This window comes from Zalophus californianus, chromosome 1 (assembly GCF_009762305.2).
Source record: "Zalophus californianus isolate mZalCal1 chromosome 1, mZalCal1.pri.v2, whole genome shotgun sequence".
Classification (NCBI taxonomy): domain Eukaryota; kingdom Metazoa; phylum Chordata; class Mammalia; order Carnivora; family Otariidae; genus Zalophus; species Zalophus californianus.
The window spans coordinates 52,424,000-52,451,460 of NC_045595.1; the positions used below are offsets into that span (position 1 = coordinate 52,424,000).

A 27,461-nucleotide genomic window follows, 5' to 3' on the forward strand; every position below is an offset into this window, starting at 1 on the left:
ATTTGGAGAAATTGCAAGTTGCAAGTGAATGTGTAGCCACCTCACCTTGCTCAGAAGGACCTGGGCGTGCTTTCTGATGAATGATTTTTGGAAAATACCTAATTAGGTGGCAGAATGTGCAGTGGAATGTCCCAGCATACCTGGAAACTGAGCCAGGAAGGCAACGTGCACTCTTCACAGGGCTCAGATTTTGTCATGCTATGATCCCAGCTCTGAAATTTGTGGCCCTTACCCACATGTCCCTTGGTCTGTTTCTCTGATTCTTTCTTTCAGGTACCCTCTCCTAGAGGTTGAGATTTTAGACAGCTTATAATTGGGTCTTGCTTTTTTATCCAGTCTTGATTATCTATGTCTTTTAATTGGAGCATTTGTGTATTTTCATTTTGTAATTATTGGTATGGTTAAGTCCTAAATTCTGTTTAAGACAAAATGTCAGAATGATCATCAGAAATGGAAAGTGTCAGATGTGTGGTGGCAGGATTAAGTGATACCTCGTTAACTCTAGGTAGACTTTGAGGAGTTATGGATGTGTATTTTTGGCCCAGGTGCTTAGAAAATAATAATAAGAGGTAGAGCCACAAAGCTTAGATGAAATACTATTGAATATTTAAAAATGTTGATTAGTCCAAAAGAAGGCAAGAAAAACACAACAGAGTAAACAAACAAAACCCAAAAAAATTCAGAAGGGACAAAAAGAAAACAAATATGAAATGGTAAACTTAGCCCCACCCATATCAATAATTACATTAAATGCAAATGGACCAAATACTCCGAGTAAAAGGCAGAGATTATCAGACTGAGTAAAAAAGCAAGACTCAACTATAAGCTTTCTAAAAAGAGACACACTTTAAAGACACAGATAAAGTGTAAAACAAAGGGAAAAATATACTTTGTAAACAACAAGCATAAGAAAAGTGGTTTTGGTGTATTAATATCAGACAGAGTAGACTTCAAGTCAGAGTATTACTAGAGATAACAGGGGAGGCACTTCATAATGTTTATAAAGGAGCAATTCATTTGTAAGATATCTAATCTGTAATGTGTTTCTACCTAATGACAGACATTTAAAATACATGAAGCAAAAGCTGACAGACTAAAATGAAAATAGACAAACCCACAAACGTAGTTGATTTTAACATTCCTTGCTCACTAATGTTAAAACAGCTATACAAAATATTAATAAAGATGTAGAGATCTGAACACTATCAACTGACTTGGCTTAATTGACATTTATAAAACATTGCACCAAACAACTGCAAAGTATAATTCTTTTCAAACGAACATGAAACATTCACCTAGGTAGGATATAAATTGGGCCATAAATTAAGTCTCAATAAATTTCAAAAGATTGAAATTACAAGGTATATTGTCTGACTACCAATGAATTATCCATAAGAAAAATGTATCTAGAAAATCCTCAAGTATTTATAAATTAAGCAACACGTTTCTAAATATCCCATGGGTCAAAGAAAATATTTCAAACTGCATAGCAAAAATACAACATATCAAAATTTGTGGGATGCATTTAAAGTACTTACAGAGAAATTTATAACTTTGAATGCCTAACTAGCAAAAAGGATTTAAAATAAGAAAAATTAAGTTTCTATCTGAAGAAGCTGCAAAAAAGAAGCATAAACTAAACCCAAAGTAAGTAGAAACAAAGAAATTTATAAGACATACACACGATACAATTCTAAAGCCAGGTATTAAAAAAGATAACAAAATTTTATAATGCCCTAGCAAGACTAGTCAAGAAAAAAAAAAATGAGAGAAAACACAAATTACTAATATCAGGAATGGAGGAGGAGGTATGACTACAAATTCTACAGACATTAAAAATGAGAATAGGAAATATTATGAACAACTTCAAGCTAATATATTAATGTACATAGACAAATATAATGTAAAGGACAAATCCCTTTAAAAATATAATTTTCGCAAATGACTCGAGAAGAAATAGAAATACTGAATAGCTCTATACTTTTAAAAGACATTGAATTCATTATCAAAAATGTTTCTACCAAGCAAACTGGAGGCCCTGATGGTTTCACTGGTGAATTCTACCAAACATTTAAGAAAAAAATAATATCAGTCTTATACAGAGTCTTTTTTAAAAATTAGAGGAAATAAGACCTCTGAATATCTGAGTACTGTGACAGCTGTATAGCCAATTATATCCCAGTTTTCTCCCCAAACAATAAGAGAACAAGGAGGGAAAATAATTTTTATACAAAACCATGTCCCTGCATAACTTGAAGACAGAAAATGTTGAAGCTACACATAGCTGTTAACAAAAAGAAAAATGATCAATCCTGGAGCACAATCCCTCCTGCTACCACCTATGCATGCCCTCACAGCTGGTCAGGTAAACTGAGAAAAACTGGGTGGGAGACAGAAGACAGAGAGGCTGATGAAGGGACCTAAAAGTGATTTGGAGCAAACACCAGAAAGATTAAATCCAGAAAGATTAAATGTAAGTCTGAAAATACTGGAAAAGATCCAGACAGATCCCATAGCAGGGACAACAGAGAGAAGGGATTCAATGTGTGATTTAAAGGAGCAGGGACCATTTATAGGAACAGACAATTTAAAGGAGACACTGAAACACAGAACTTCTGGGGAAGAAAAAGGCAAAAAGAAAGGGAGAAGTACCCTTTGACAATTAGATGGCGAAGAGAAAACCAAAAAAAAAAAAAAAGGAGATAAAATAAAGTCCCGCAAAAGAAAAGAGAACTGTAAAATTAGGGTGTGGGAAGGGGAGATCACCCTCCCCGTACCATCAACACAAAACGTTGCTAAAACTACCTGGACTTTGCCATACTGACAAAAGAGGGCACTGTTAGGTTGGGAATCTTAGAAAAATACCCAAGAACATGAACATGAGAAAAGTCAAGTCCATACAAAACTGCAGAAAACAGGAATAGAAATTCCCCATATACCAATGACCACGAAATCAACCATGAAATAGAGGAAAATTTAAGTCAGCACTCCAGAGAGAATTAAATATACCCAAACAAGCATCTGAGAGGTGGGGGGTAAAAAACACCTTGAACCTAGAATTTTAAAACTAACAAATGGGGGAAGGGGAGAACAGAAATAAATGAAGAGAAAGTTGATTGAACTCGAGGGAAAATGAGAAAAAAGAAAGATCAAGCTATCTTAGAAATGAATAAATTACAAAGTGTTCAATGGAGAATAGTCGCAATAAAGGGGCATTTTAAAAAGGAAAGAGGAGGGGTGGAGCAAGATGGCGGAGGATTAGGAGACCTGGATTTCGTCTGGTGTCAGGAATTCAGCTGAATGGGGATCAAACCATTCTGAACACCTACGAACTCAACAGGAGACCAAAGAAGAGAGTAGCAACAACTCTCTGAACAGAGAAGCGACCGCTTGCTGGAAGGTAGGACGTGCGGAGAAGTGAATCCGAGGCGATATTCGGGAGGATAGACGGTGGGGGAGGGGGCCTCCGTCGGCCGCTTCTGGCAAAGTGATAGAGCCGCGGAGCACAAACTCGGAACTTTTAGAAGCCGGCTCCGCGGAGGGATGTCGCTCCAGTGGCTAAGCGGGGGGTGGAACCCTCGCAGGACAGTGTGGTCTAAGGACCCTCGGGGTCATTAGAAAGACCAGGGGTGCCTGAGTGCAGCAGAGCTCCCAGGTATTGGAGCGGGAAAGCCTGCTGCAGAGACGGAGCTGAGGTGCGGGCTCTCAGCTCGGGGTTGCCATAAACTGTAATCCGCGCCCCAGTCGGGCCACTGCTCCTCCAGCAGGGACCCAACAAGTGGCAGATCCGGGGAGACTCCCCTCCCTCCCCCGGGAGGAGCAGCGCGGGAGCGCACCGCAGGGATCTGCTGGGTTTGGAGACTCCACACGGGGTCGGGTGCCAGAGATAGAAACGATCGGTCACAGGCCGGGTGAGCACGCAGTGTGGCTGGAGACCAGGGAGACGGGAGTGACTGCTTTTATCTGGGGGCGCACTGAGGAGCGGGGCCTCGAGTTCTCAGCTCCTCCAAGTGGAGATTGGGAGGCCACCATTTTCACCCTGGTCCTCCAAAGCTGTACCAGAGCTTGCAGGGAAAAAAAGCTCCTGAGAGCAAACCTGAGCAACTTCCTTAGCCTGGACGGACAAGGGTGGGGCAATTCCGCCTCCAGCAAAGACATTTGGGAACCACGGCAACAGGCCCCTCCCCCAGAAGATCAGCACGAACAGCCAGCAAGCCAAGACCAAGTTTACCGATCAAGGAGAACGGGAGAACTCCAGCACTAGGGGAATACTGCATATAGAATTCATGGCTTTTTTTACCATGATTCATTAGTTTTTCAAAGTTAATTATTTTTAACTGTTTTTTTTAATTTTTCTTTTTCCCTTTTTCAACCATCTTATCAATCCCTTTTTAAAAAATTTTTTTTTATTTTTCATTTTTAGAGTCATATTTTATCCCTTCATAGTAGTTACCCTTATTTTTGGCATATATATATATGAGTTGTTCTCTCTTTAAAATTTTGAGATACAGTTTCTTCTAACAGATCAAAATATACCCTAAATCACTAGTGTATGGCTTTGTTCTAGTCTCCTGCCTGATCACATTCTCTCCTTTTTTTTCTTTTTCTTTCTTTCTTTTTTTTTAAATCTTCTTTTTTCAAACAACTTATCGTATCAATTCCTTTTATAAAATCTTTTATAATTTTCATCTTTACAGTCATCTTCCATCCCATCATTGTATCAACCCTTACTTTGTACATATACAAGTCTTTCTTCCTTTAAAATTTTAGGAGGCGCTTTTTTCTAACAGACCAAAATAACACCCAAAATCTAGTGTGTGGCACTGATCTATGCACTAGCCTGATCATATTTGATCATATTAAGTCTTTTTCATATTGTTCTGTTTTTGTATTTATCTTTTTCTTTTTGTTTTTTTTTTTCCTTTTCTTTCTTTCCTCTTTCTTTTTTCTTTCTTTCCCTTTCTTTTCCCCTGGTTTCAGGTCTTTTCTGATTTGTATAGAGTATATTTGCTGGGGACGTTGTTAACCTGTTACCATTTTGTTCTCTCATTCATCTGTTCTCCTCTGGACAAAATGACAAGACAAAAAAAATCACCTCAGCAAAAAGAACAAGAGATAGTACCATCAGCCAGGGACCTACTCAATATGGACATGAGTACGATGTCGGACCTAGAGTTCAGAATCATGACTTTAAAGATACTAGCTGGGCTTGAAAAAAGCATGGAAGTTATTAGAGAAACCCTTTCTGGAGAAATAAAAGAACTAAGATCTAACCAAGTCGAAATCAAAAAGGCTATTAATGAGGTGCAATCAAAAATGGGGGCACTAACTGCTAGGATAAATGAGGCAGAAGGGAGAATCAGCGATATAGAAGACCAAATGATGGAAAATAAAGAAGCTGAGAAAAAGAGAGAGAAACAACTACAGGATCACGAGGGCAGAATTCAAGAGATAAGTGATATGATAAGACAAAACAACATTAGAATAATTGGGATCCCAGAAGAAGAAGAAAGAGAGAGAGGGGCAGAAGGTATATTGGAGCAAATAATAGCAGAGAACTTACCTAATGTGAGGAAGGAAACAGGCATCAAAATCCAGGAGGCACAGAGAACCCCTCTCAAAATCAATAAAAATAGGTCAACACCCCGACATCTAATAGTAAAACTTACGAGTCTCAGAGACAAAGGGAAAATCCTGAAAGCAGCTCGGGAGAAGAGATATGTAACCTACAATGGTAGAAATATTAGATTGGCAACAGACCTATCCACAGAGACCTGGCAGGCCAGAAAGGACTGGCATGATCTTCAGAGCACTAAAGGAGAAAAATATGCAGCCAAGAATACTATATCCAGCTAGGCTCTCATTGAAAATTGAAGGAGAGCTAAAAAGCTTCCAGGACAAACAAAAAGTAAAGGAATTTGCAAACACGAAACCAGCCCTCCAAGAGATATTGACAGGGGTCCTCTAAGCAAAGAGAGAGCCTAAAAGCAGCATGGATCAGAAAGGAACACAGACAATATACAGTAACAGTCACCTTACAGGCAATACAATGGCACTAAATTCATACCTTTCAGTAGTTATCCTGAATGTAAATGGGCTCAATGCCCCAATCAAAAGACACAGGCTATCAGATTGGATTAAAAAACAAGACCCATCGATATGCTGTCTGCAAGAGACTCATTTTAGACCCAAAGACACCCCCACATTGAAAGTGAGGGGGTGGAAAACCATTTACCATGCTAATGGACACCAAAAGAAAGCTGGGGTGGCAATCCTTATATCAGACAAATTAGATTTTAAAACAAAGACTGTAATAAGAGATGAGAAAGGACACTATATCCTAATTAAAGGGTCTATCCAACAAGAAGATCTAACAATTGTAAATATCTAGGCCCTTAACATGGGAGCAGGCAATTATATAAGGCAATTCATAACAAAAGCAAAGAAACACATTGACAACAATACAATAATAGTGGGAGACTTTAACACCCACCTGACTGAAATGGACAGATCATCTAAGCAAAAGATCAACAAGGAAATAAAGACTTTAAATGAAACAGTGGACCAAATGGACTTCACAGACATAGTCAGAACATTCCATCCCAAAGCAACGGAATACACATTCTTCTCTAGTGCCCATGGAACATTCTCCAGAATTCATCACATCCTAGGTCACAAATCAGGTCTCAACCAGTACCAAAAGATTGGGATCATTCCCTGCATATTTTCAGACCACAATACTTTGAAACTAGAACTCAATCACAAGAGGAAAGTCGGAAAGAACTCAAATACATGGAGGCTAAAGAGCATCCTACTAAAGAATGAATGGGTCAACCAAGAAATTAAAGAAGAATTAAAAAAATTCATGGAAACCAATGAAAATGAAAACACAACTGTTCAAAATCTTTGGGATACAGCAAAGGCAGTCCTGAGAGGAAAGTATATAGCAATACAAGCCTTTCTCAAGAAACAAGAAAGGTCTCAAATACACAACCTAACCCTACACCTAAAGGAGCTGGAGAAAGAACAGCAAAAAAGCCTAAACCCAGCAGGAGAAGAGAAATCATAAAGATCAGAGCAGAAATCAATGAACTAGAAACCAAAAGAACAGTAGAACAGATCAAGGAAACTAGGAGCTGGTTCTTTGAAAGAATTAACAAGATTGATAAACCCCTGGCCAGACTTATCAAAAAGAAAAGAGAAATGACCCAAACCAACAAAATCATGAGTGAAAGAGGAGAGATCACAACCAACACCAAAGAAATACAAACAATTATAAGAACATATTATGAGCAACTCTATGCCAGCAAATTTGATAACCTGGAAGAAATGGGTACATTCCTAGAGATGTATCAACTACCAAAATTGAACCAGGAAGAAATAGAAAACCTGAACAGACCTATAACCACTAAGGAAATTGAAGTAGTCATCAAAAATCTCCCAACAAACAAAAGCCCAGGGCCAGATGGCTTCCCAGGGGAATTCTATCAGACATTTAAAGAAGAATTAATACCTATTCTCCTGAAACTCTTCCAAAAAATAGAAATGGAAGGAAAACTTCCAAACTCCTTTTGTGAGGCCACCATTACCTTGATCCCAAAACCAGACAAAGACCCCATCAAAAAGGAGAATTACAGACCAATATCCTTGATGAGCATGGATGCAAAAATTCTCACCAAAATACTAGCCAATAGGATGCAAAAGTACATTAAAAGGATTATTCACCATGACCAAGTGGGATTTATCCCTGGGCTGCAAGGCTGGTTCAACATCCGCAAATCAATCAACGTGATACAATACATTAACAAAAGAAAGAACAAGAATCATATGATCCTCTCAATGGATGCAAAAAAAGCATTTGACAAAGTACAGCATCCTTTCTTGATCAAAACTCTTCAGAGTATAGGGATAGAGGGTACATACCTCAACATCATAAAAGCCATCTATGAAAAACCTACAGCGAATATCATTCTCAATGGGGAAAAGCTGAGAGCTTTTCCCCTAAGGTCAGGAACGCGGCAGGGATGTCCACTCTCACCACTGCTATTCAACATAGTATTAGAAGTCCTAGCCACAGCAATCAGACAACAAAAAGAAATCAAAGGCATCCAAATCGGCAAAGAGGAAGTCAAACTCTCACTCTTTGCAGATGATATGATACTTTATGTGGAAAACCCAAAAGACTCCACCCCAAAACTGCTAGAACTCATACAGGAATTCAGTAAATTGGCAGGATATAAAATCAATGCACAGAAATCAGTGGCATTCCTATACACCAACAACAAGACAGAAGAGAGACAAATCAAGGAGTCAATCCCGTTTACAATTGCACCCAAAACCATAAGATACCTAGGAATAAATCTAACCAAAGAGGCAAAGGATCTGTACTCAGAAAACTATAAAACACTCATGAAAGAAATTGAAGAAGACACAAAGAAATGGAAAAATGTTCCATGCTCATGGATTGGAAGAACAAACATTGTGAAGATGTCAGTGCTACCTAGAGCAATCTACACATTCAATGCAATCCCCCATCAAAATACCATCCCCTTTTTTCAGAGAAATGGAACAAATAATCCTAAAATTTTTATGGAACCAAAAGAGACCTCGAATAGCCAGAGGAATGTTGAAAAAGAAAAGCAAAGCTGGTGGCATCACAATTCCGAACTTCCAGGTCTATTACAAAGCTGTCATCATCAAGACAGCATGGTACTGGCACAAACACAGACACATAGATCAGTGGAACAGAATCGAGAGCCCAGAAATGGACCCTCAACTCTATGGTCAACTAATCTTCGACAAAGCAGGAAAGAATATCCAATGGAAAAAAGACAGTCTCTTCAACAAATGGTGTTGGGAAAATTGGACAGCCACATGCAGAAGAATGAAACTGGACCATTTCCTTACACCACACACAAAAATAGACTCCAAATGATTGAAAGACCTAAAGGTGAGACAGGAGTCCATCAAAATCCTAAAGGAGAACACAGGCAGCAACCTCTTCGACCTCAGCCGCAGCAACTTCTTCCTAGAAACATCGCCAAAGGCAAGGGAAGCCAGGGCAAAAATGAACTATTGGGATTTCATCAAGATAAAAAGCTTTTGCACAGCAAAAGAAACAGTCCACAAAACCAAAAGACAACAGACAGAATGGGAGAAAACATTTGCAAATGACATATCAGATAAAGGGCTAGTATCCAAAATCTATAAAAAACTTATCAAACGCAACACCCAAAGAACAAATAATCCAATCAAGAAATGGGCAGAAGACATGAACAGACATTTTTCCAAAGAAGACATCCCAATGGCCAACAGACACATGAAAAAGTGCTCAACATCGCTCGGCATCAGGGAAATCCAAATCAAAACCTCAATGAGATACCGCCTCACACCAGTCAGAATGGGTAAAATTAACAAGTCAGGAAACGACAGATGTTGGCGGGGATGTGGAGAAAGGGGAACCCTCCTACACTGTTGGTGGGAATGCAAGGTGGTGCAACCACTCTGGAAAACAGTATGGAGGTTCCTCAAACAGTTGAAAATAGAGCTACCATACAATCTAGCAATTGCACTACTGGGTATTTACCCCAAAGATACAAATGTAGGGATCCGAAGGGGTATGTGCACCCCAGTGTTTATAGCAGCAATGTCCACAATAGCCAAACTGCGGAAAGAGCCAAGATGTCCATCGACAGATGAATGGATAAAGAAGATGTGGTATCTATACACAATGGAATATTATGCAGCCATCAAAAGGAATGAGATCTTGCCATTTGCAACAACGTGGATGGAACTGGAGGGTGTTATGCTGAGTGAAATAAGTCAATCAGAGAAAGACATGTATCATATGACCTCACTGATATGAGGAATTCTTAATCTCAGGAAACAAACTGAGTGTTGCTGGAGTGGTGGGGGGTGGGAGGGATGGGGTGGCTGGGTGATAGACATTGGGTAGGATATGTGCTATGGTGAGTGCTGTGAATTGTGCAAGACTGTTGAATCACAGATCTGTACTTCTGAAACAAATAATGCAACATATGTTAAGAAAAAAGAAAAAGAAGAAGATAGCAGGAGGGGAAGAATGAAGGGGAGTAAGTCGGAGGGGGAGATGAACCATGAGAGATGATGGACTCTGAAAAACAAACTGAGGGTTCTAGAGGGGAAGAGTGTGGGGGGATGGGTTAGCCTGGTGATGGGTATTAAAGAGGGCACATTCTGCGTCGAGTCCTGGGTGTTATGCGCAAACAATGAATCATGGAACACTACATCAAGAAGTAATGATGTAATGTATGGTGATTAACATAACAATAAAACAATTAAAAAAAAGGAAAGAAAACAAGAAAGTGAATCAAAATGGCATAAAGAAGTAAAAATGTAGAAACAGAAAACTAGGAAAGAAGAAAATATTCATATTATAGAGTCCCTGAAGAAGAAAAAGAAAACAATAAACAGAGTAATATTTAAAACTATAATCGAAGAAACAGAAACCGAGAAAGAGCCCAATTTATACATTGAAAGGGCTTCTTAGGTACTAATGAAAATTCATCCAGATTGATCAACTCCAAGACATTCTGGTAAAGATACTAGCTTTCAAAGATGAAGATAAAATCCTCAAGGCTTCCAGGTGAAAAAGATTAAATAACTTATAAGGGCAAAAGAATTAGATGGGTATCACAGTTTTCAGAACTAACACACAAAGAAAGGCAACTATGAAGCAGCATTTTTTTCTTAAATTCACACAAAGAAGTGTGAATCAAGGGTATAGAAAATGTCAAGGCTATAGAAAAACCATTTTTAAACAGAACATTCATCAGTGTTTTGGAGGAATTTACTAGAGGGTAAGCTTCATCCATACCAGCAATGACTGGGAAAACTTCAGAAAAAGGACTGATGGTAAGCACTTAAAAATATTTAAGTATACGTCTAAGTCCAAAGCAAAGATGGGGAAGAAGATAGAGGACTAATGTAGAAATATGCTGTGTACTGTTAACAATAGAAATCATTGAACTAAAAGATGGAGAGAGAAGGCAAGAGGAAAATAGAAAAAGCTCATTGTTGTGTGGACCATAAGTGGTGTCAAATGGTAAGAGGTGGGGGTGGGGAAACCTAGAAAGCCAGGCAGTAAAGGTTTAAATAAGAAAATGAGGGTTTAAGGGCATTTTTAAAAGATGTAAAAATAAAGGTAACCACTAGAACAAAAACATAAACCTTCCTAAATACCAAAAAACATTTACAAATAAAAGGACAAAGAATACACAACTTAGAGAAACATAACAAATATTTTAAAATACACATAACCATAAAATATTTTGTCAAAATATCAGTCATGTTGATAAATGTGAATGGGCTTAACTCCTCTATTAAAAAGATTTTCAATTTGCCTCACAAAATATGACACACATACACATATATATAGCATATGTAAGAGATACACCTAAAACAGAGTGATTCATAAAGAGTAAAAATAAAGGGATAGACAATGAAAGCAATCCTGATATTAGGCAAAGTAGAATTCAAGCCCCAAAGCATGAAGCATTACAAAGGACATTTTTTTTTTATGGTAAAAGCTACAATTCGCAATAAAGATATAACACATAAAAATAAATACACCAAATAACACAGCAATAACCTTTATGAAACAAAACTGCAGGAAGTACAAGGAGACATAGATAGAAATAAACTAATAATATGAGAAAACTATACTAAACACATTTATCAGTAAAGGTGAAAGAATGACAATAAATTAATTACATCCCCTGTTCAGAAAAACAACAACAAAGTGAACCAAAAGAAAGCATGAGAAAAGAAATCATAAAGAGCAGGATGAATTAAATAATTATAAAGAAACAGTAGATCTAATTAACAAATTAAAATTCTGGGTCTTTAAAAATAAAAATATACAAATTACCATATTGCCAAGGAAAAAAAGAGAACATACAAATAATGAAATAAATAATAAAGGAGAAATAACCATTGAAGCAGAAGACATTTTTGTAAAATCACAAGAGACTGCTTTATAGTCTTCTCTATACATAAATTTGAAAACTTAGATTAAATGGAAAATGGATTGCCACAATGAACCGCATTTGATTTAGAAAGCTTAAACAACCCAATAGACAAAGTTATTGAGGAGCTACCCCACCAACAAAACAAAACAAAACAAAATAAGAAACAAAAACAACACTAGGTCCAGATGGTTTTTCAAATAATTCTGTCAAACCTTCAAGGATCTGATAGTCCCAGTGCTCTATAAATTATTGAAGAGCATTGAAAGGGAAGGAAAACTTCTCAACTTCTTATATGAAGTATGTGTAACACTGATACCTACACCAAATAGGGCAAAGAAACAAAACATCACTCATGCATACTGATGCAAAAATAGTAAATAAAATATTAGCAAACCCAAATCAGAAACATTGGAATCCAAAATCACATTAAGAAGATAATATACCATGTCCAAGTTGGATTTCCTCCTGGAATAATGCAAGGTTGGTTTAATTCTAGGAAATCCACTAATATCGTATACCATATTGATAGCCCAAATGAAATAAATTACAAAATTATCTTCATAGATATAAAAAAGTCTTTGAAAAAATTCAACATTAATTCACAATATAAAAATAATCAAGTAAATGGATATTGAAGGGTATTTTTTAAATGGTAAATGTGTATGTGTGTGTGTATGTAAGTTTAAAAAAGCAAATATCTGCAGTATCCTACCCATTGTATAAGAAAGAAGGAGATATTAATAAAAAAGCACGTCTGCTCATCTGTTCAGAAGAAATATGTAAAGGATAAACTAGAAAATAAAGACAATGGTGACCTACGGAACATGAATGGACAAGGGATATAAAGAAGGGTGGAATTAAGTAAGGATGAGAAAGAAACAATACTTCTCTTAGTATATTTTCATTAGGTCTGACTCTTCGAGAACCGTGGTAATAGTGATGTTTTACATAGCACCCAAAATAAATGGTTCCTTTTTGTGAGTGGAATTAAAAGGGAGTACAAACAGTAAGAAATGAACCTAACTGTATTATGAATGAATAATGTAACCACATTGAAGAGAATGTGAAAGAAAAGACCTAACCTAAGTAAATTTCAGGAAATAGTATTTTGACTGTACACTATGAGGCTAAAAACAAAAATTACTGTACTATTGTTTGTACAGGGGTATGGGTTTGTAATTCTGTAACTATTGTACGTGTATGTGAGGATTGAACAAACAAGTCAATATAGATCATTAGAGCCAGATTTTTCACTGAGAAAGAAGTTACAAATAAGGAAAGTGGGGAAGGTACAATGAGCTGTATTAGAATTTGAGGTGTCAGGATAGACTCATGGGTTTAATATATATCCTGATAAATATAGAAATATATCTATGTTTATGTACGTGTAGGTATACAGACACAGGTCTCCTAGCTTTGTGTGCTGAGAGGGCCTGCAAGGAGTGATACCCTAGTAGCAATGAACATACCCAGAAGCCAGATCTTGGTTTCTGAACACCACTTTCCATGAAAGGAACCAGGGCTTCTTGGAGAAGCAGTTGATTCCAGTGCTGGGGCAAGACATGATGAAGCTGGAACATTTAGTGGTGCCAGAAATAAGGAAGTGCTGAGAAAAAGGATGAAGGCATGTCAAAAGGATATATGCACCAACTTGAAGAAGCTCCTAGTAGCAAAACCTAGAACAACTTGAATAGCAGAATAAATAATGATAGTAGTGGATTGTGATCCATAGAATAAACTGAATACCCAAGAGTCCATACTGAAATAAATAAAAATTGAATAAATAAATGAGTGTGAAGGGACAGCTCTTTCTTACAGAATAATTCTAATTAATAAAGTATAGAAGGAATGAAGAAAATAGAAACCTGTGAGGCAAACACCACAGGAATAATTGTTGCAAGGAAGATCTACCAATGGATGCTAAAATCAGTGGGTATAAGTTTTACTTGAAGCAGGATATTTTCATAATCTCAAAGTATCCTACCCAGGTTATTTATCAATTATAAAGAGAAACACAGTAACTTTACAGTGGAGAAAACTGGCATTCACCAACTTAACCAAGTGATCAAGATAAGCATCACCAATACTAAGGTTTGTGGACATCACGTACCCCTCCCAACATAATGCACTGAGAAGGACACAGCATCACTTCTATGATGTTCTTGCCCCCAAAACATGTATAATTTCTGTTGAATAATGAGAAAACATCAGACCCACACTGAGGAACATTCTGCAAAAGAATGACCAGTACTCATCAAAAATATCAAGGTCATGAAAGACAAGACTGAGGAACTGTTGCAGATTGGAGGAGAGTAAATAAATACATTGATGAAGTGCAGTGTGGAATCCTGAATTGGATACTAGAACAGAAAAAAAGGACATAAGGAGAAAAACTGGTAGACAATGAAAAGGTCTGTAGTTTAATCAGTAGTATTGTACAAATCTTAATCTCCTGGCCACTAAATATTAAATACTTGCCCCTCACATCAGAAACAAAGCAAGGATGTATGCTGTTTCTGCTTTTGTTCCATATGGTACTAGAGTTCTTAGTGCAATAAAGCAAGAAAAATAAATAAAAATAATTAAGATTGGAAAGGAAGAATAAAAACTGTATTTATGAATGAGCATGACTGACCACTTAGAAAACCATACAGAAATTAAGTGAACTTAGTAATGTCACAGGATAAAAGGACAGTAAACAGAAACCCATTATATTTTTTGTATGCTAGCAACAAACAAGTGGAAAATTTAAAACTTCTGCTCTTCACAGGATACCATTAAGAAAATAACAAGGCAAGCCGCAGACTAGGAGAAAATATTAATAATACTTCTCTGATAATGGATTTGTATTCCAAATATATCAAGAATTCCCACAACTCAGGAAAAAGGAGACAACTCAACAAAAAGTGGGCAGACTCAACAAGGACTTTGCAAAAGATTTATGAACGGACAACAAAGATATGTGAAGAGAACGCCGCATCTGATATTATCAAGAGTTGGCACAGATGTGGAGCCACTGGGTCCCTCAAACATTGCTGATAGGAATGTAAAATGACAGCTACTTTGGAAATCAGTTTGGCATTTCTTAGAAAGTTAAACATATGTTACCATATGACCCAGCAATTCCACTCCTAAATAAGATGGGCAAAGCTAATATGAGGTGAAAAAAAATCAGATCAATGGTTGCCTGGAGCTAAGACAGGGCATGGGGAGAGAGAGACTACAGAGGAGCCCAAGGGGGCAATAGAAATGTTCTATATCTTGAATGAAGTTATCTGGGTATACATACTTCAAAACTCATTGAACTGTGCACTTAAAATTAGTGCTTATTGTAGGTAAATTAAACTTTAATAAGGTTGCTTTTAATTAAGGTAAAAAAAATAATGATCAAAGTTAATGTTTATTGAACATTTACCTTAAGTGCTTTCCATATTTTGCATCATCTTACTGAATTCTCAAAACCACTTTATTAGGTAGGACTTTATTATCCCCATTTTTCAGCTGAGGAAACAGATAGAGATCCCAGTAAAGAACAAGGATTTGAACCCAGGCCACCTGACTGCAGAACCCGTGCCCTTGACCACTGTGCTACAGGTCTAGAACATCAGGTATCTCTCCCCTGATATTAATAAAGCTCATCCTCAGGACGTGCTAACCAAGCTCTCTCTTTGGAGCAGCCAAAATAAGTGAGTGTGGACCCGGGAAATGAGGGGAGGAACCACAGGAAGAGGTGGCCTGGGGTAGAACGGCGTTCATCCAAGCCTGGACTCTTGCTCCCACGTTGGAATCACCTGGTGCCTGGTCCTTGCCTCACCCTAGACTGACCCAATCAGTGTCTCTGGGGTGGGCCCAAGAATCTGCATTGTATTAAGCCACCATCCGCATGTCTGCCCCAGTGAGAACAATAGAGACAGGACTGTGCAGCGGGAAGTCTGGCTTTAGATCCTGACCCCTCCTGACCCTTTCTTACCTCTCCGCGCCTCAGCTGGCTCATTCCCACCATGGGCATCATCATAGTACAAACCACGTAGGGTGGCTGGGAGATTTACGTGATTTGAGGGAGAATTAGGCGTAGCACCTAGCACAAAGGAGGCACTAGATATATGATGGATTAAAATAACAATTGAATGAGGGACTGAGCTGCACCCAGCACCTCTTTCTCTCTCCTTCCTCTCTAGGCCCCGGCCTGGCCTTTATCGCTTACCCCAAGGCAGTCACCATGATGCCTCTCTCCCCACTGTGGGCCACCTTGTTCTTCATGATGCTCATCTTCCTGGGCCTGGACAGCCAGGTAAGGGGGGACCCCAGGCTGGGATGGCAGGGAGACCAGATGTTACTCTTAAGAGTGGCTCAGGGGACTTACCAGCACCTTGGTGCTGGTTGTCAGGGCCCTGCCCACTGTCCCCACCCTGCTCTCCTCTCAGCAGGCCGTGATCTCCATCATCACCCCCAGACACTCCTGTATGGCTCCTTCTCCTTCCACATCTTCCCAAACACACTTTTCCTTACCTGGAATTCCCAACTCCCAATCTAAGTTTTTAAAAAATTGCTAACTACTTGCATTCTGTGAAAATATTTCTGCCCAATAGCACCACCTGGCAAGCCAAAGAAGTTCTCAGAGAGAGGGCTATGGTTAATGGTATCCAAGGCTCTACCACCACGTGTCCCCTGTCCCTGCCAAATCGTGGGGGACACAGGAGCACAGAAAAGTACCTTCTCCTTCCTTCCTCCATCTCTGTTATGGCCCCCCTGACATGCTCCAGGTGGCCACATGGGTCCTCGGCACCACCATCAGCTCCCAATGTCCCTCATCCCACCCGCCTGCTCTCTCATTGTTGCTGATAGGGCTCTCCCAACCCACCCTCCACTTGGCAGCCTGCCTTCCTCAGTGAAGGCTGTATAGTTAGAACTAGCAATTTATCTGTGCACGTTTTCCTTTATCTCCCCATGAATGCACGCACTTCATCTTCTCACACTGTAAAACTCACCCCAGCCTGCCCTCCCAGCCCTCCTCCAGTCCTCTTCTTTTTTTTTTTTAAAGATTTTATTTATTTATCTGAGAGAGAGAATGAGATAGAGAAAGCATGAGAGGGGGGAGGGTCAGAGGGAGAAGCAGACTCCCCGCTGAGCAGGGAGCCCGATGTGGGACTCGATCCCGGGACTCCAGGATCATGACCTGAGCCGAAGGCAGTCACTCAACCAACTGAGCCACCCAGGCGCCCTCCAGTCCTCTTCTTGATTTTCCAGCCAGAATCCCGTGGCCTCCAGTCACTCTCCACTCTCTGAAATCTACCCTTTTTCCTGCTGTTCCAGCGTGGCAGGTTTCCTTAAGAGCCCCAGTGAACATCTTCCACCTAGAGCCAGCGGCTCTGCTATCAGACTCCGTAGGCAAGGTGCTGTCCTCTACCCATGACCTTGTGCAAGTCACTTAGCACCCAAGCCTCATGGCCAGTGTGTCTGTCAACCCAGCCAAGTCCAATTTTCTCCCCCAGATGATTTCTCAGAAATTGCTAAGCCAAGCTGCTGAAGCACCAGGTGTTTCTGCTGATAATCTTCCCTTCCACTGTTGTGGCAGAGGCCTCGGGAGGAATTGGCAGCTTGTGCGTGACAGTGACTGTCCTGCAGAGGGAGGTGGGGGCTGGGGCCTTGGCTCTCTGGGTCCCTGGGGGTGTTGAGCGGAGCCAGCACTTGAGCTGAGATGCTGTGTTAGCAAGGGGGACCTGGGGGCCTAGTGGGCAGATGGCCTCTCTGCTTACCCCCGTGTGTGCTGCCCTTGCTGTGCCTGGGCCACACCCTCCATTCTCTGTCACGATAACCACATGGATTGAGGGGGCCCCTTTTGTCATCCCCATTTTGCAGATGAAGAAACTGAGGCTGAATGAGTTGCTGGAACATGTACCCAGGTTTTTGTGCTTCTTAGTCCACATGCTCTGATGTCTCTTCAATTTGGGTCCTGGATAAACAGCCTTCCCTGAATTGCATTTTCTTCCTTCCCTGAGGACCCTGGAGAAAGGAAGACTGCAGCCAGCCTTTCGGTAGAGGCAGGGTAGCCCAGAGGCTAGGAGCCTGGGCTTTGGAGTCAGACAGGGCTGGGTTTGAGTCCCAGGTCCACAACTTTTACCAGCCGTGTTGCTCTAGACTAGTCACTTCTCCTCTCTGTGCTTGGTCGCTTTGCCAGTGAAGCTGGAAATACCTTTCCTGAGGAGGTAGAAATGAATTGGAAAGGATTTGGGGCCAAAAAATGGCTCTAGGGAAGGGAGTGTCTCCACATGGTAACCAGCAAAGAAATCCTTTACTTCTTTCACTTCCCTCCATCTTGGCAGTCCAGCACAGTGGTTAAAGCCCAGTCTCTAGAAAGATTGGTTCCTACCCAGGCCATATCACTGAACACCTCTGTGCCCTCGGGCAGGTGGCTTACCTCCAATGCTTCCACTCCTCAGGAACAGGGATACTAATTGGATTATAGAGATCAAATTAATCTGTTAACTGCTCAGAAAAGAGCCTGGCTCACAACAAGCACCATGTATTTGCCATTATTTATTATTATTTTTATTAATTTATCAAACCTTTTCTGAGCATCTCCTCTGTGCCACTGGGGATAGGTGAAAATGGCATCGCCCCTGCCCTCCAGGGTCCCACCTTGTAAGGACATAGATATAAGCTCCGTGGGCACCATGAAGTGAGGCACGGGGTGGCCTGGGCATAGAGGAGAGGAAGGGTGTGTTCTGCCCAAGCTGGGGGCAAGGAGGAGCATTCAGGAAAAGGCCTATGGCAGGAGATCTGCCCACAGTGCTGGGAGAACCCAGGGAGGGGGCTGATGGGTTTGGTGGGATATCTGGGCTGGGTGTTGATGGGTGAGTAGGAATAGAATGGATACGGTATGTCTGGCTGAGTCTCAGCATGGTGGGATGCAGACACTTAGTGGCTCAAGTTCTGCTGTCTTAAGCCTGCGCAGTCTGGCCCGGCCCAGAGAGTCCCATAGCAGGAACATCAGAGCTGGGTGCTGGCTCACCTCCAATTGCTCTCCACCTATCAGAAGGGGTGCTTGCCCAGCAAAAACAAAGGACGGGAGAACACTCACGGTCCTAGAGAATGAGGAACTCAAGTCCTGCTCACACAGACTGACCAGAGCCCGCCACTAGCCGAGCACTCAGCTCTCAGGACAGTTGCAGAGCCTCCCGTCTTGCCTCTCGGACAGCGTCTCCTTTAAGTTGTTGACCCCAGAACAGGGCCCAGCACATAGGCACATGACAAGAAGCCCAGGGGAGAAGGAGTACTAGCTTTCAAGTCAGGAGACCCCAGTTGAAGTCCTGACTCTGCTACTTCCTCGCTGAGTGACCTTGGGCAGGTTACTTCCCCTCACTGAGCCTCGGTGTTCTCATTTGTTACATGGGTTTGCTGGAGTTCTGTAAGTACCAGGACTGTTGTTCTTCTCAGGCCCTCTGTCAGTGTGAGTGTGGAAAGGAAGCTAAGGCCCAGTGAGGGGGAAGCCCAGGGCTTAGGCCTATCGCACTTGTCCGGAGCTGGGGCCGCTAAGAACAGACTTTCTCCCGGGCTTGACACCATCCTATCTGCCCTGTGCAGTTTGTGTGCGTGGAAAGCCTCGTGACCGCTGTGGTGGACATGTACCCCAAGGTCTTCCGGAGGGGCTACCGGCGGGAGCTGCTCATCTTGGCTCTATCCATCATCTCCTATTTTCTGGGCCTCGTGATGCTCACAGAGGTGAGTGACATGGAAACAAGTAAGCGACGTGAACACGGTAACGGGAAGGTTAAGTGCCTGGGCTCTGGCTCTGGATTAGGCAGGTCTGATGTCAAAATCCCAGCTCTGGGATCGGTCGTATGACCCCGGCCAGGTCTAGTATTTCTCTAGGACTGGTTTTCTCCTCTTTGTGGAGATCATTGGAAGTTCTCATTGAGCCCTGAGCACAATGTCTTCACATGTGTGAATGCTCAGCTCACGGTCACTGTGGTCACTACCAGAGGGGAGTAAAACTCACAAAGAGAAAGACTGGGGTTATCTGGTAATCGTCCACCCTTACAGTACTTCTGGGTGAAAGGGACAGTGTCAGCTATGGATGCCTCACCCAGATACTGCTCTTGGCCTAAAGTTCAGAGCAGGCTTTTCTGGAATATCACTGAGAACAGACATGCACGAGGACATCTGGCACCTCAGGCACTGTGTGTCCGAACCCCAGTCCTGTCTCTGCTGGGCCTGTGAGTGAGGAGGGTTTCACCCTGACCCCCCACATTAAGACTCTCATGACACCATGTTTCTCTTCCCTCCTGCAGCCATCTGTCTTAATAAATACTTTTTCAAGTACCTTGGGAAAGTGAGATTAGATATCATTCTCCCCACACTGACAAAATTAATTAATTTAAAAAAGCAGAAAACTGTTGCCTAGAGACAAGAAGCGGTTTTGCAAGAAACATGGAAAGAAATGAGGGAACGCCAATCCATTGAAGCAGCTGAGGTGATGTTGAGGTCGGTCTATGGATCCCCTTCATCCCTCTGCTTCTCAGCTCAGAGGCCATCTCCTGGAAGGCTCCTCAAGCACTTTGTTCCAGGCTCAGCCCAGCCTTTCTCCCACCTTAGAATGACCGCTCAGTTCACCTGTCTCTCCCCCCACCAGGCCCCGAGGTCCATGAAGACAGGAGCTGGCCTTGCCCAGTTCTGTGCCCTTGGGGCCTGGCAGAGGGTGGACACTCAGGGCATGGTGGCTGGTGTTATTACTGCTCCTGGTCATTGTCACATTAATGGGAGTGATAATCAGCTCTAAGCAAATGAATGGTGTGGCACTTCCGGTTGCCATCTCTCCACTCCCCACATAGGGAAACCAGCCCTGCACTGAGCAGGGCTTCATTAAGTGCTGATTAATTACACAAAGTAGAGTCTTTGTCGCATACAAATTGGGGGGTTAATGTGACATGTTAATGAGGCTGATGGGGACAGGGCTCCAAGAAGAGCAGGCATTGGCATGGGTGTCCCTGGCTTGGAGCAGGCAGGCAGAGGACCCTCCAGGACCTCCAGCCCTGAAAGGCCCCCAGCCCTGGGTGGCCCCCCCACATTGCAGAACCTCCATGCCCACCCTTCAACCTGAGGCCATGGGCCTGCCCAGGGGCGCCTTGTGGCTCCTGGGGCCCATCAGGGAAATAGCACTGTGCTGACCGTTAATCAGCAGACACGTGGGCTTCGCATGCCAACCTTCTGCCTCCACATGCAGGAATATCTGTGAGTGATTGCACCAGAGAATTTCAAATTGCCAAGTGGGCCATGTCGGCCTCAGCCTTCACAGGAATTGCTGGCAGGATCTTCTCCCTCATTTATATACATTTAAAGCTCGGCTTTGGGGGAAAAATAGGCCACAGATCTTTTATCTTCCACCACGGCAGTGTGGTAGAGAATTAAGAGCATGGGCTATGCAGCCAGACCACCTAGATTCAGTCCTCAGTCCCATGACTGGCTATCTGGATGACCTGCGACAAGTGTTCTCACTGCTGTGTGCCTCGGTTTCCCCTGTGAATACTGAGGACAGCAGTTGTGCCTGCCTTGTTTATACATGCTGTAAGGATCAAGCCGACTAAGACATGGGAAGTAGTTCAATCAGAACCTGGTACTTGGAGAGGGCTACATATGTATACATGATGTTCATGGAAGGAGACATTCAGGAGAGCAGTTAGGAGCACTGTCTGGGCTTTTAACTCAGAAAGCCGATCGCATTCCTAGTCACAGAGAAGCCTCAGACCTGCTCCTGACTCTCACAGCCCTGAATATCCACCACATCCAGCACCAACAGGAGGCCCTAGATTCCCTTTGTTTCACCCCCACTGTGTTGTTAAGAACATGGAGAGGTTACCAACAATTAAGAAGAGAAGGACTTCTCGTGAAAATCTGGATTTCTGGCATCTTCTAGAAAAACCTGCAGATCTGGCTGCACCCAGGCGTGCCTCCCCCAGCAACTTTCAGCCGGCATTGTGTGGCCACATGGGGCCTGTGCTGGCCAGTTAGTGCCAGCCCCCCCACTTCCTGGTGTCACACACCGGGCCCCCCTCTTTCCCTCGTGTTATCTGTCTGGCCCTCTGGGCACTGAGATGCTGCCCCAGATCCAGCTGAAGACATGAGTGAAGACACAAACTGTCCCAGCCTATGTGTGGTCTCGGAGGGTAGAAGGAGGCCCTGCAGGCCATGGGAGCACAGGCCGGAAGCTTAATTCCAAGTACGTCCCTGTGGCAGACACAGGAGGCTGTCCAGGCTTTGTCCCGGCCTCTTACGCCCCTGTCCTGGCATTCAGAATGCCTCCCCCAACCTGACCCTCCTCCCCTTTTCCACTTTTATTTCTCCTGCTGTTGATTGTGTCCCCCTCAGGGCTGTCATGTGTTATAAGATTTCCTATATAGAGCCCAGCCTTTCTGAGGGCTGCAGCTAGCTGCCTGCCCAGATGCCATCCCTCCTCTTTAGAAACCTTCCTGAGTCACCTGGGCCAGCTGAGCTTATACCTCCCAGGCCTTCTCCTCCCACACTGGCAGGAGATACAAGGGGAGCTCCCCAGCAGAAGCCCAGAGCTAACAGAGCAGCTGATGGGAAAACTTTTTTAAAAAACTGAATCCATAAAATGTGCTGCAGAGGCCTAAAGAGAAGATAAGGCTGTCAAAAAGGGCTTCTTGGAGGAGGTGACATTTGAGCTGAGCTCTGAAGGAACTTATCAAGTACAGAAGGAACAGCACGTGCAAAGGCAGAGAGGGGAGACTATCCCTTAGTCTGTCAGAGGGAAGCATGTGAAGATCGGCTGGGAGGAAGGAGACAAGGCTAAGTGAGAGGGCCACTCTGACCGGCAGGCTGACGGGAGCCCAAGGGGTAATGTTAAACTGTGGAGAGACATGATTGGACTTGCATAGTAGAAAGGTCCTAGTGAAAGCCCGTGTTCGGGGAAGGGGGTGAGGCTCAAGGCAAGGAGGCCAGTGGGGATGCTGTTAGAACCCGGGAAAGGGGCTGAGGCCGCCTGACCTCCAGTCTCTGGTTTTCTGTGTTGTCTCCAGCCTTTGGAGAGCAGAGACAAGACAGACCTTCCCAAGCCCAGCAACCCCAGAGGGTGCTAACTTAGGGGGGGCCCAGGTGCAGAGAAGTGTCATTTGGGGAGACTAGGAAGAAGCAGTCTGCTCCGGTGGAAGTGACTCCTGGCTGATGGTAGCCACAGGGCCAAGCAGAGGGCCTTTTGAAGGCCAGCTGGCCGACCCTGCTCTCCCGTGTGTCTTTGCATCCCTCTGTCCACGTGTATGTCCTCCCGCTGCACAGGGCGGCATGTACATCTTCCAGCTCTTCGACTCCTATGCAGCCAGCGGAATGTGTCTTCTCTTTGTGGCCATCTTTGAGTGCGTCTGCATCGGCTGGGTGTATGGTAAGTAGAGGCTGGACATACCTGCGCCCAAGCAGCCTGTCATGGTGCCCAGCATATGGACGCCTGGGGCCCGGGTAGGCTCGGGTTCTCTGCGCTGGTCTCCATCTATATCCACCTCTTCCTCCTTTCCTTCAGGGGCTCGGCCTTTCACACTTGTCAGGAGAGCTTCTTGTTCTTATACCCCTGCAGCACAGGGACACAGGCTGGGGTTCCAGACTCAGGCACTGTGACCTTGGGCCAGTGCCTCTGCCTTTGAGCCTCAGTTTTTCCACCTATAAAATGGGATAGTCCTCACCATGTCTCCAAGTAGGAGATAGTGTGGACAAAGCAGCCAGCACGGTGCCTGACCCTCATTCAGCACCTGCCTTCTGGTCCTCCTATTTCCTAAACTGAATGAGTGGATGAAGATTGCTGGACTCAGGGATGATGGATATTCCCACTGTGAGCCTAGCTTGGGAACAGGCCACCCTGTGGGCTGCTCTACTCATTAGCAGCCCAGCCAGGCTGTCCCCTTCAGAGCCTTGCCCCTTGCCCCCTTGTATGTCAGCCAGGCCTTGGCCTTGCCTCTCAAAGGGACCATCTTCCACCTTTCTCCCAGAAATGTTTCCTACTCACTATTTCCTGGGCCTCACTGACCAAGGTCAGAAAGGGTCTTCCCAGCATCGGACCAGAATTCCTTCTACTGCGGTATATTCTGAAAGCTCACATATGTAACATCTTGGTAGTTAAGTGGTCAGTAAGGTCCCTGCCATCATTTGTCTGTCGGGCTAGGGAAAGCAAACAGTCCTAGGCTTCTCTCTGGAGTCTTGTACAAAAATTCTCTGGGGTGTGTGTGCCTGTCTGTTTTATTCTGGACAGGAAGCAATCGCTTCTACGATAACATCGAAGACATGATTGGCTACCGGCCATTGTCGCTCATTAAATGGTGCTGGAAGGTTGTGACCCCCGGGATCTGTGCGGTAAGGGCCCTGCCAGAAGCTGCCTCCAGCCCACTCACCCACTTTCCCCTTCTAGCACCACAAGCCTGGCCGAGGCTGAAACAGGACGTGCTGGCCCCCTGGGAGACCCTCTGTGCATCCAGAGTCTCCAAGGCACCTGACATCTTTCTAAGTGGGAGTCGTGGGGACAGTTTTTGGGCTTGGCCAGGGAGGGGCCTCACTGGGATCCCAGCTCTGCCACCAGCTTGCTGTGTGACCATAAGCAAGTCGCCTCCCTTCTCAAAGCCTCGGATTCTATACCTGCAAGCTAAATGGCTGGGGCCTGTCTCCATGAGGGCCAAGGATCCTATGAGAGACAACGTTTAGCTTTGTTGTTAACAGAGAAAGCCACAGAACTGAGGTAAAATTGGGGCTCATTGCTCTGCCCCTCAAACCACACCTTGGAGAAGAATTTGTGTTTAATAAACATAACCCCATTGCTCTTCACCCAGTTCTTGGCGTTGAAAATGTCTCAGAGCATCTTCACAAACCATCGTGGTTCTGCAAAGGCCACTTTGAAAGCAGCCCCGAGAAGGAGCTAGAAAATTCCCAACTGGGTAGAGGCTGGGGATAAGGCTTCTGGGGCAGGAAGGGTCTCACAGCCCTGATGTGGTGCTGGGATCTGTAGGAGTCTGTTCCCTGTGTGAGCTGGCACAGGGCCTCGCCTGTCCAGGGCTGTCGCACGTGGTGGCCCCTACCCCCACTGGCCTCCTGCATGCGGGCCTGGGCCTGGGCCTGTCGCTGAAGGCTGGCCCCCAGGGACCTCTCCCCGTCTCTCGGCAGGGCATCTTTATCTTCTTCCTTGTCAAGTACAAGCCTCTCAAGTACAACAACATCTATACCTACCCCACCTGGGGCTACAGCATCGGCTGGCTCATGGCCCTGTCCTCCATGCTCTGCATCCCACTCTGGATCTTCATCAAGCTGTGGAAGACAGAGGGGACACTGCCTGAGGTGAGACAGCCCAGGTGGGGCAGGGGGAGGGGTGGCAGGTTGGCAAGGACGGCTCTGAGGGCGCTGAGGCACATGCGGGGTCTGGCTCTGCCTCGGGTGGGCTGAAGATCAGGAACAAGTCCATGGGTCTTACCTGAGCACTGGGTGTGTGGAGAATGAGCCCCACGTGTCTCCCAGGGAAGCCACGGCCAGCTCCTCTCTGGCAGGTGTTCATTGTTACCATTGTGTGACGTCATCTCTGTGAGGCCTGGAGGGTGAGCCAGTTTCTCTGAGTGTCCTCGTCTGTAAAATGAGGACAGCAGCAGTTCCTGACCTACAGAGGTTTTTATAAGGACTCATTGAGTTCATAGAGGGAAAGGACTTGGACCTGGAAAGAGTGACGAAGCGTTAGCTTTTACTGTTCTGTTAGTTCACAAAGGACCCCATCCCCAGGACAAAGGGAGAGGGACTGATGTTGGGGGAACACCTATCCCACGTCATCACCGTGCTAGACTCTCTACATGTATCTCCCTTAGTCCTCTGAGCAAACCAGGGTGCTGGCCTCATTTTCTGCCTTCAATAGGTAGAGAAACCGAAGCTCAGAGCAATGAAATCGCTCAACCAAAAATTAGCATCGCACAGCCAAAACTTAGCAAACCAAATTTTTAAAATTGAGATGTAATTGACATATAACATTATATTAGTTTTAGGTAACAACATAGTGGTCTAAAATTTGTATGTCTAGTTAATATCCCTCACCACCGTTACAGATTCTTTTCATGCAATGAGAACTCTTAAGATCTATTATCTTAGCAACTTTCAAATATTACCTATTTGAGTAATATTTGGGAATGGACTCCCACAGATCCCAGCACCACATCGGGGCTGTGAGACCCTTCCTATCCAGTATTATTACCTGTGGTCACCATTGTGCATTACATTGCCATGACTTACTTATTTTATAACTGGAAGTTGTACGTTTTGGCCCCCTTCACCCATTTCACCCCCCATCCCCCCACCCACCTCTGGCAACAACCAGTCTGTTCTTTGTACTTTGAGCTCGGGTAGGTTTTCTTTGTTGTTTGTTTGTTGGGTTTTTGTTTGGTTTTGGTTTTTTGGTTTTTTTAGGTCTCACGTCTAAGTGAGATCATACAGTATTTGTCCTTCTCTGGCTTATCTCACTTGGCATAATGCCCTCAAGGTCCATCCATGTTGTCACAAACAGCAGGATTTCCTTCTTTTTTGTGGCTGAGTCATATTCCATTGTGTATACCTACCATAACTTCTTTATCCCTTCATCCACTGATGGACACTAAGGCTGTTTCCATGTCTTGGCTGTTGTAAATAATACTTTGGAGAACACTGGTGGGGGGGTTACATTCCTTGTCAAGTTAGTATATTTCTTTCCTTCAGATAAATACCAGAAGTGGAATTGCTGGATCATATGGTAGTTCTATTTTTAATTTTTTGAAGAAACTTCATACTAATTTCCATAGGTGATGCCAAATTTTTTAAAAACAATTTTATTAAAGTATGTTTTATGTATCCTAAGATTCACCCATTTCTGGTATACAATTCAGTGATTTTTGCAGTAACTTTCTGTGTTCTGTGTATTAGAATCATCACCATGAATCAGCTTGAAAACATGTCCATCACCCTTATAAGACTCCTCGTGCCCATTCACAGTTTACCCCATTTCAAAACAGTTTACACCACCCATCTCCTTTCCGTCTCCGTGGATTTGCCTGCTCCGGACATTTCCCGTCAGCAGCGCCCTATGTGGTCCCTTGGTGGCTGGCAGAGTTAGAAGCCGCACCATCCTACTCCAGAGCATTTGCTGGCTCTACCCTCCTTTCTCACCTGCTGGCACGTCAGATGGTTTGGGTCAGTTTCTCACTCATTTAGCAGACTGCTGTGTGCCAGGAACTGTTCTGTTTACACACATTACGCCATTTAATCCTCATAGCGGTCCCGTGACGTGGAGGCTCTTATTGCCCCCACTTCACAGATGAGGAAGCTGAAGCACAAAGAAGCAAAGCCACTTGTCCAAGGGCACACAGCCTCAGAGTGGCGGAGCAGAAGCTCTGAGCTCTCGTCACCTGAGTTTCGCTGTCTCCTTCCTCTGCTAGGACTGGCCCCCCTCCATTG

The 27,461-nt window shown here is 43.6% G+C and overlaps 1 protein-coding gene across 4 annotated transcripts in view; it reads left to right on the top strand.

Moving 5' to 3' along the window:
• Positions 1-27,461, top strand: part of SLC6A11 (solute carrier family 6 member 11) — a 135,174-nt gene that overhangs the window by 103,355 nt on the left and 4,358 nt on the right. For 2 of the 4 annotated variants that reach the window (XM_027586058.2, XM_027586059.2), the window contains 5 exons: positions 16,187-16,299; positions 19,593-19,730; positions 23,301-23,403; positions 24,262-24,362; positions 25,164-25,334. In XM_027586058.2, the coding sequence (XP_027441859.1) occupies positions 16,187-16,299; positions 19,593-19,730; positions 23,301-23,403; positions 24,262-24,362; positions 25,164-25,334 (626 nt within the window). Of the gene's footprint in view, positions 1-16,186; positions 16,300-19,592; positions 19,731-23,300; positions 23,404-24,261; positions 25,335-27,461 lie in introns of all 4 variants that reach the window. The other 2 variants (XR_003518396.2, XR_003518397.2) reach the window with 1 other exon arrangement.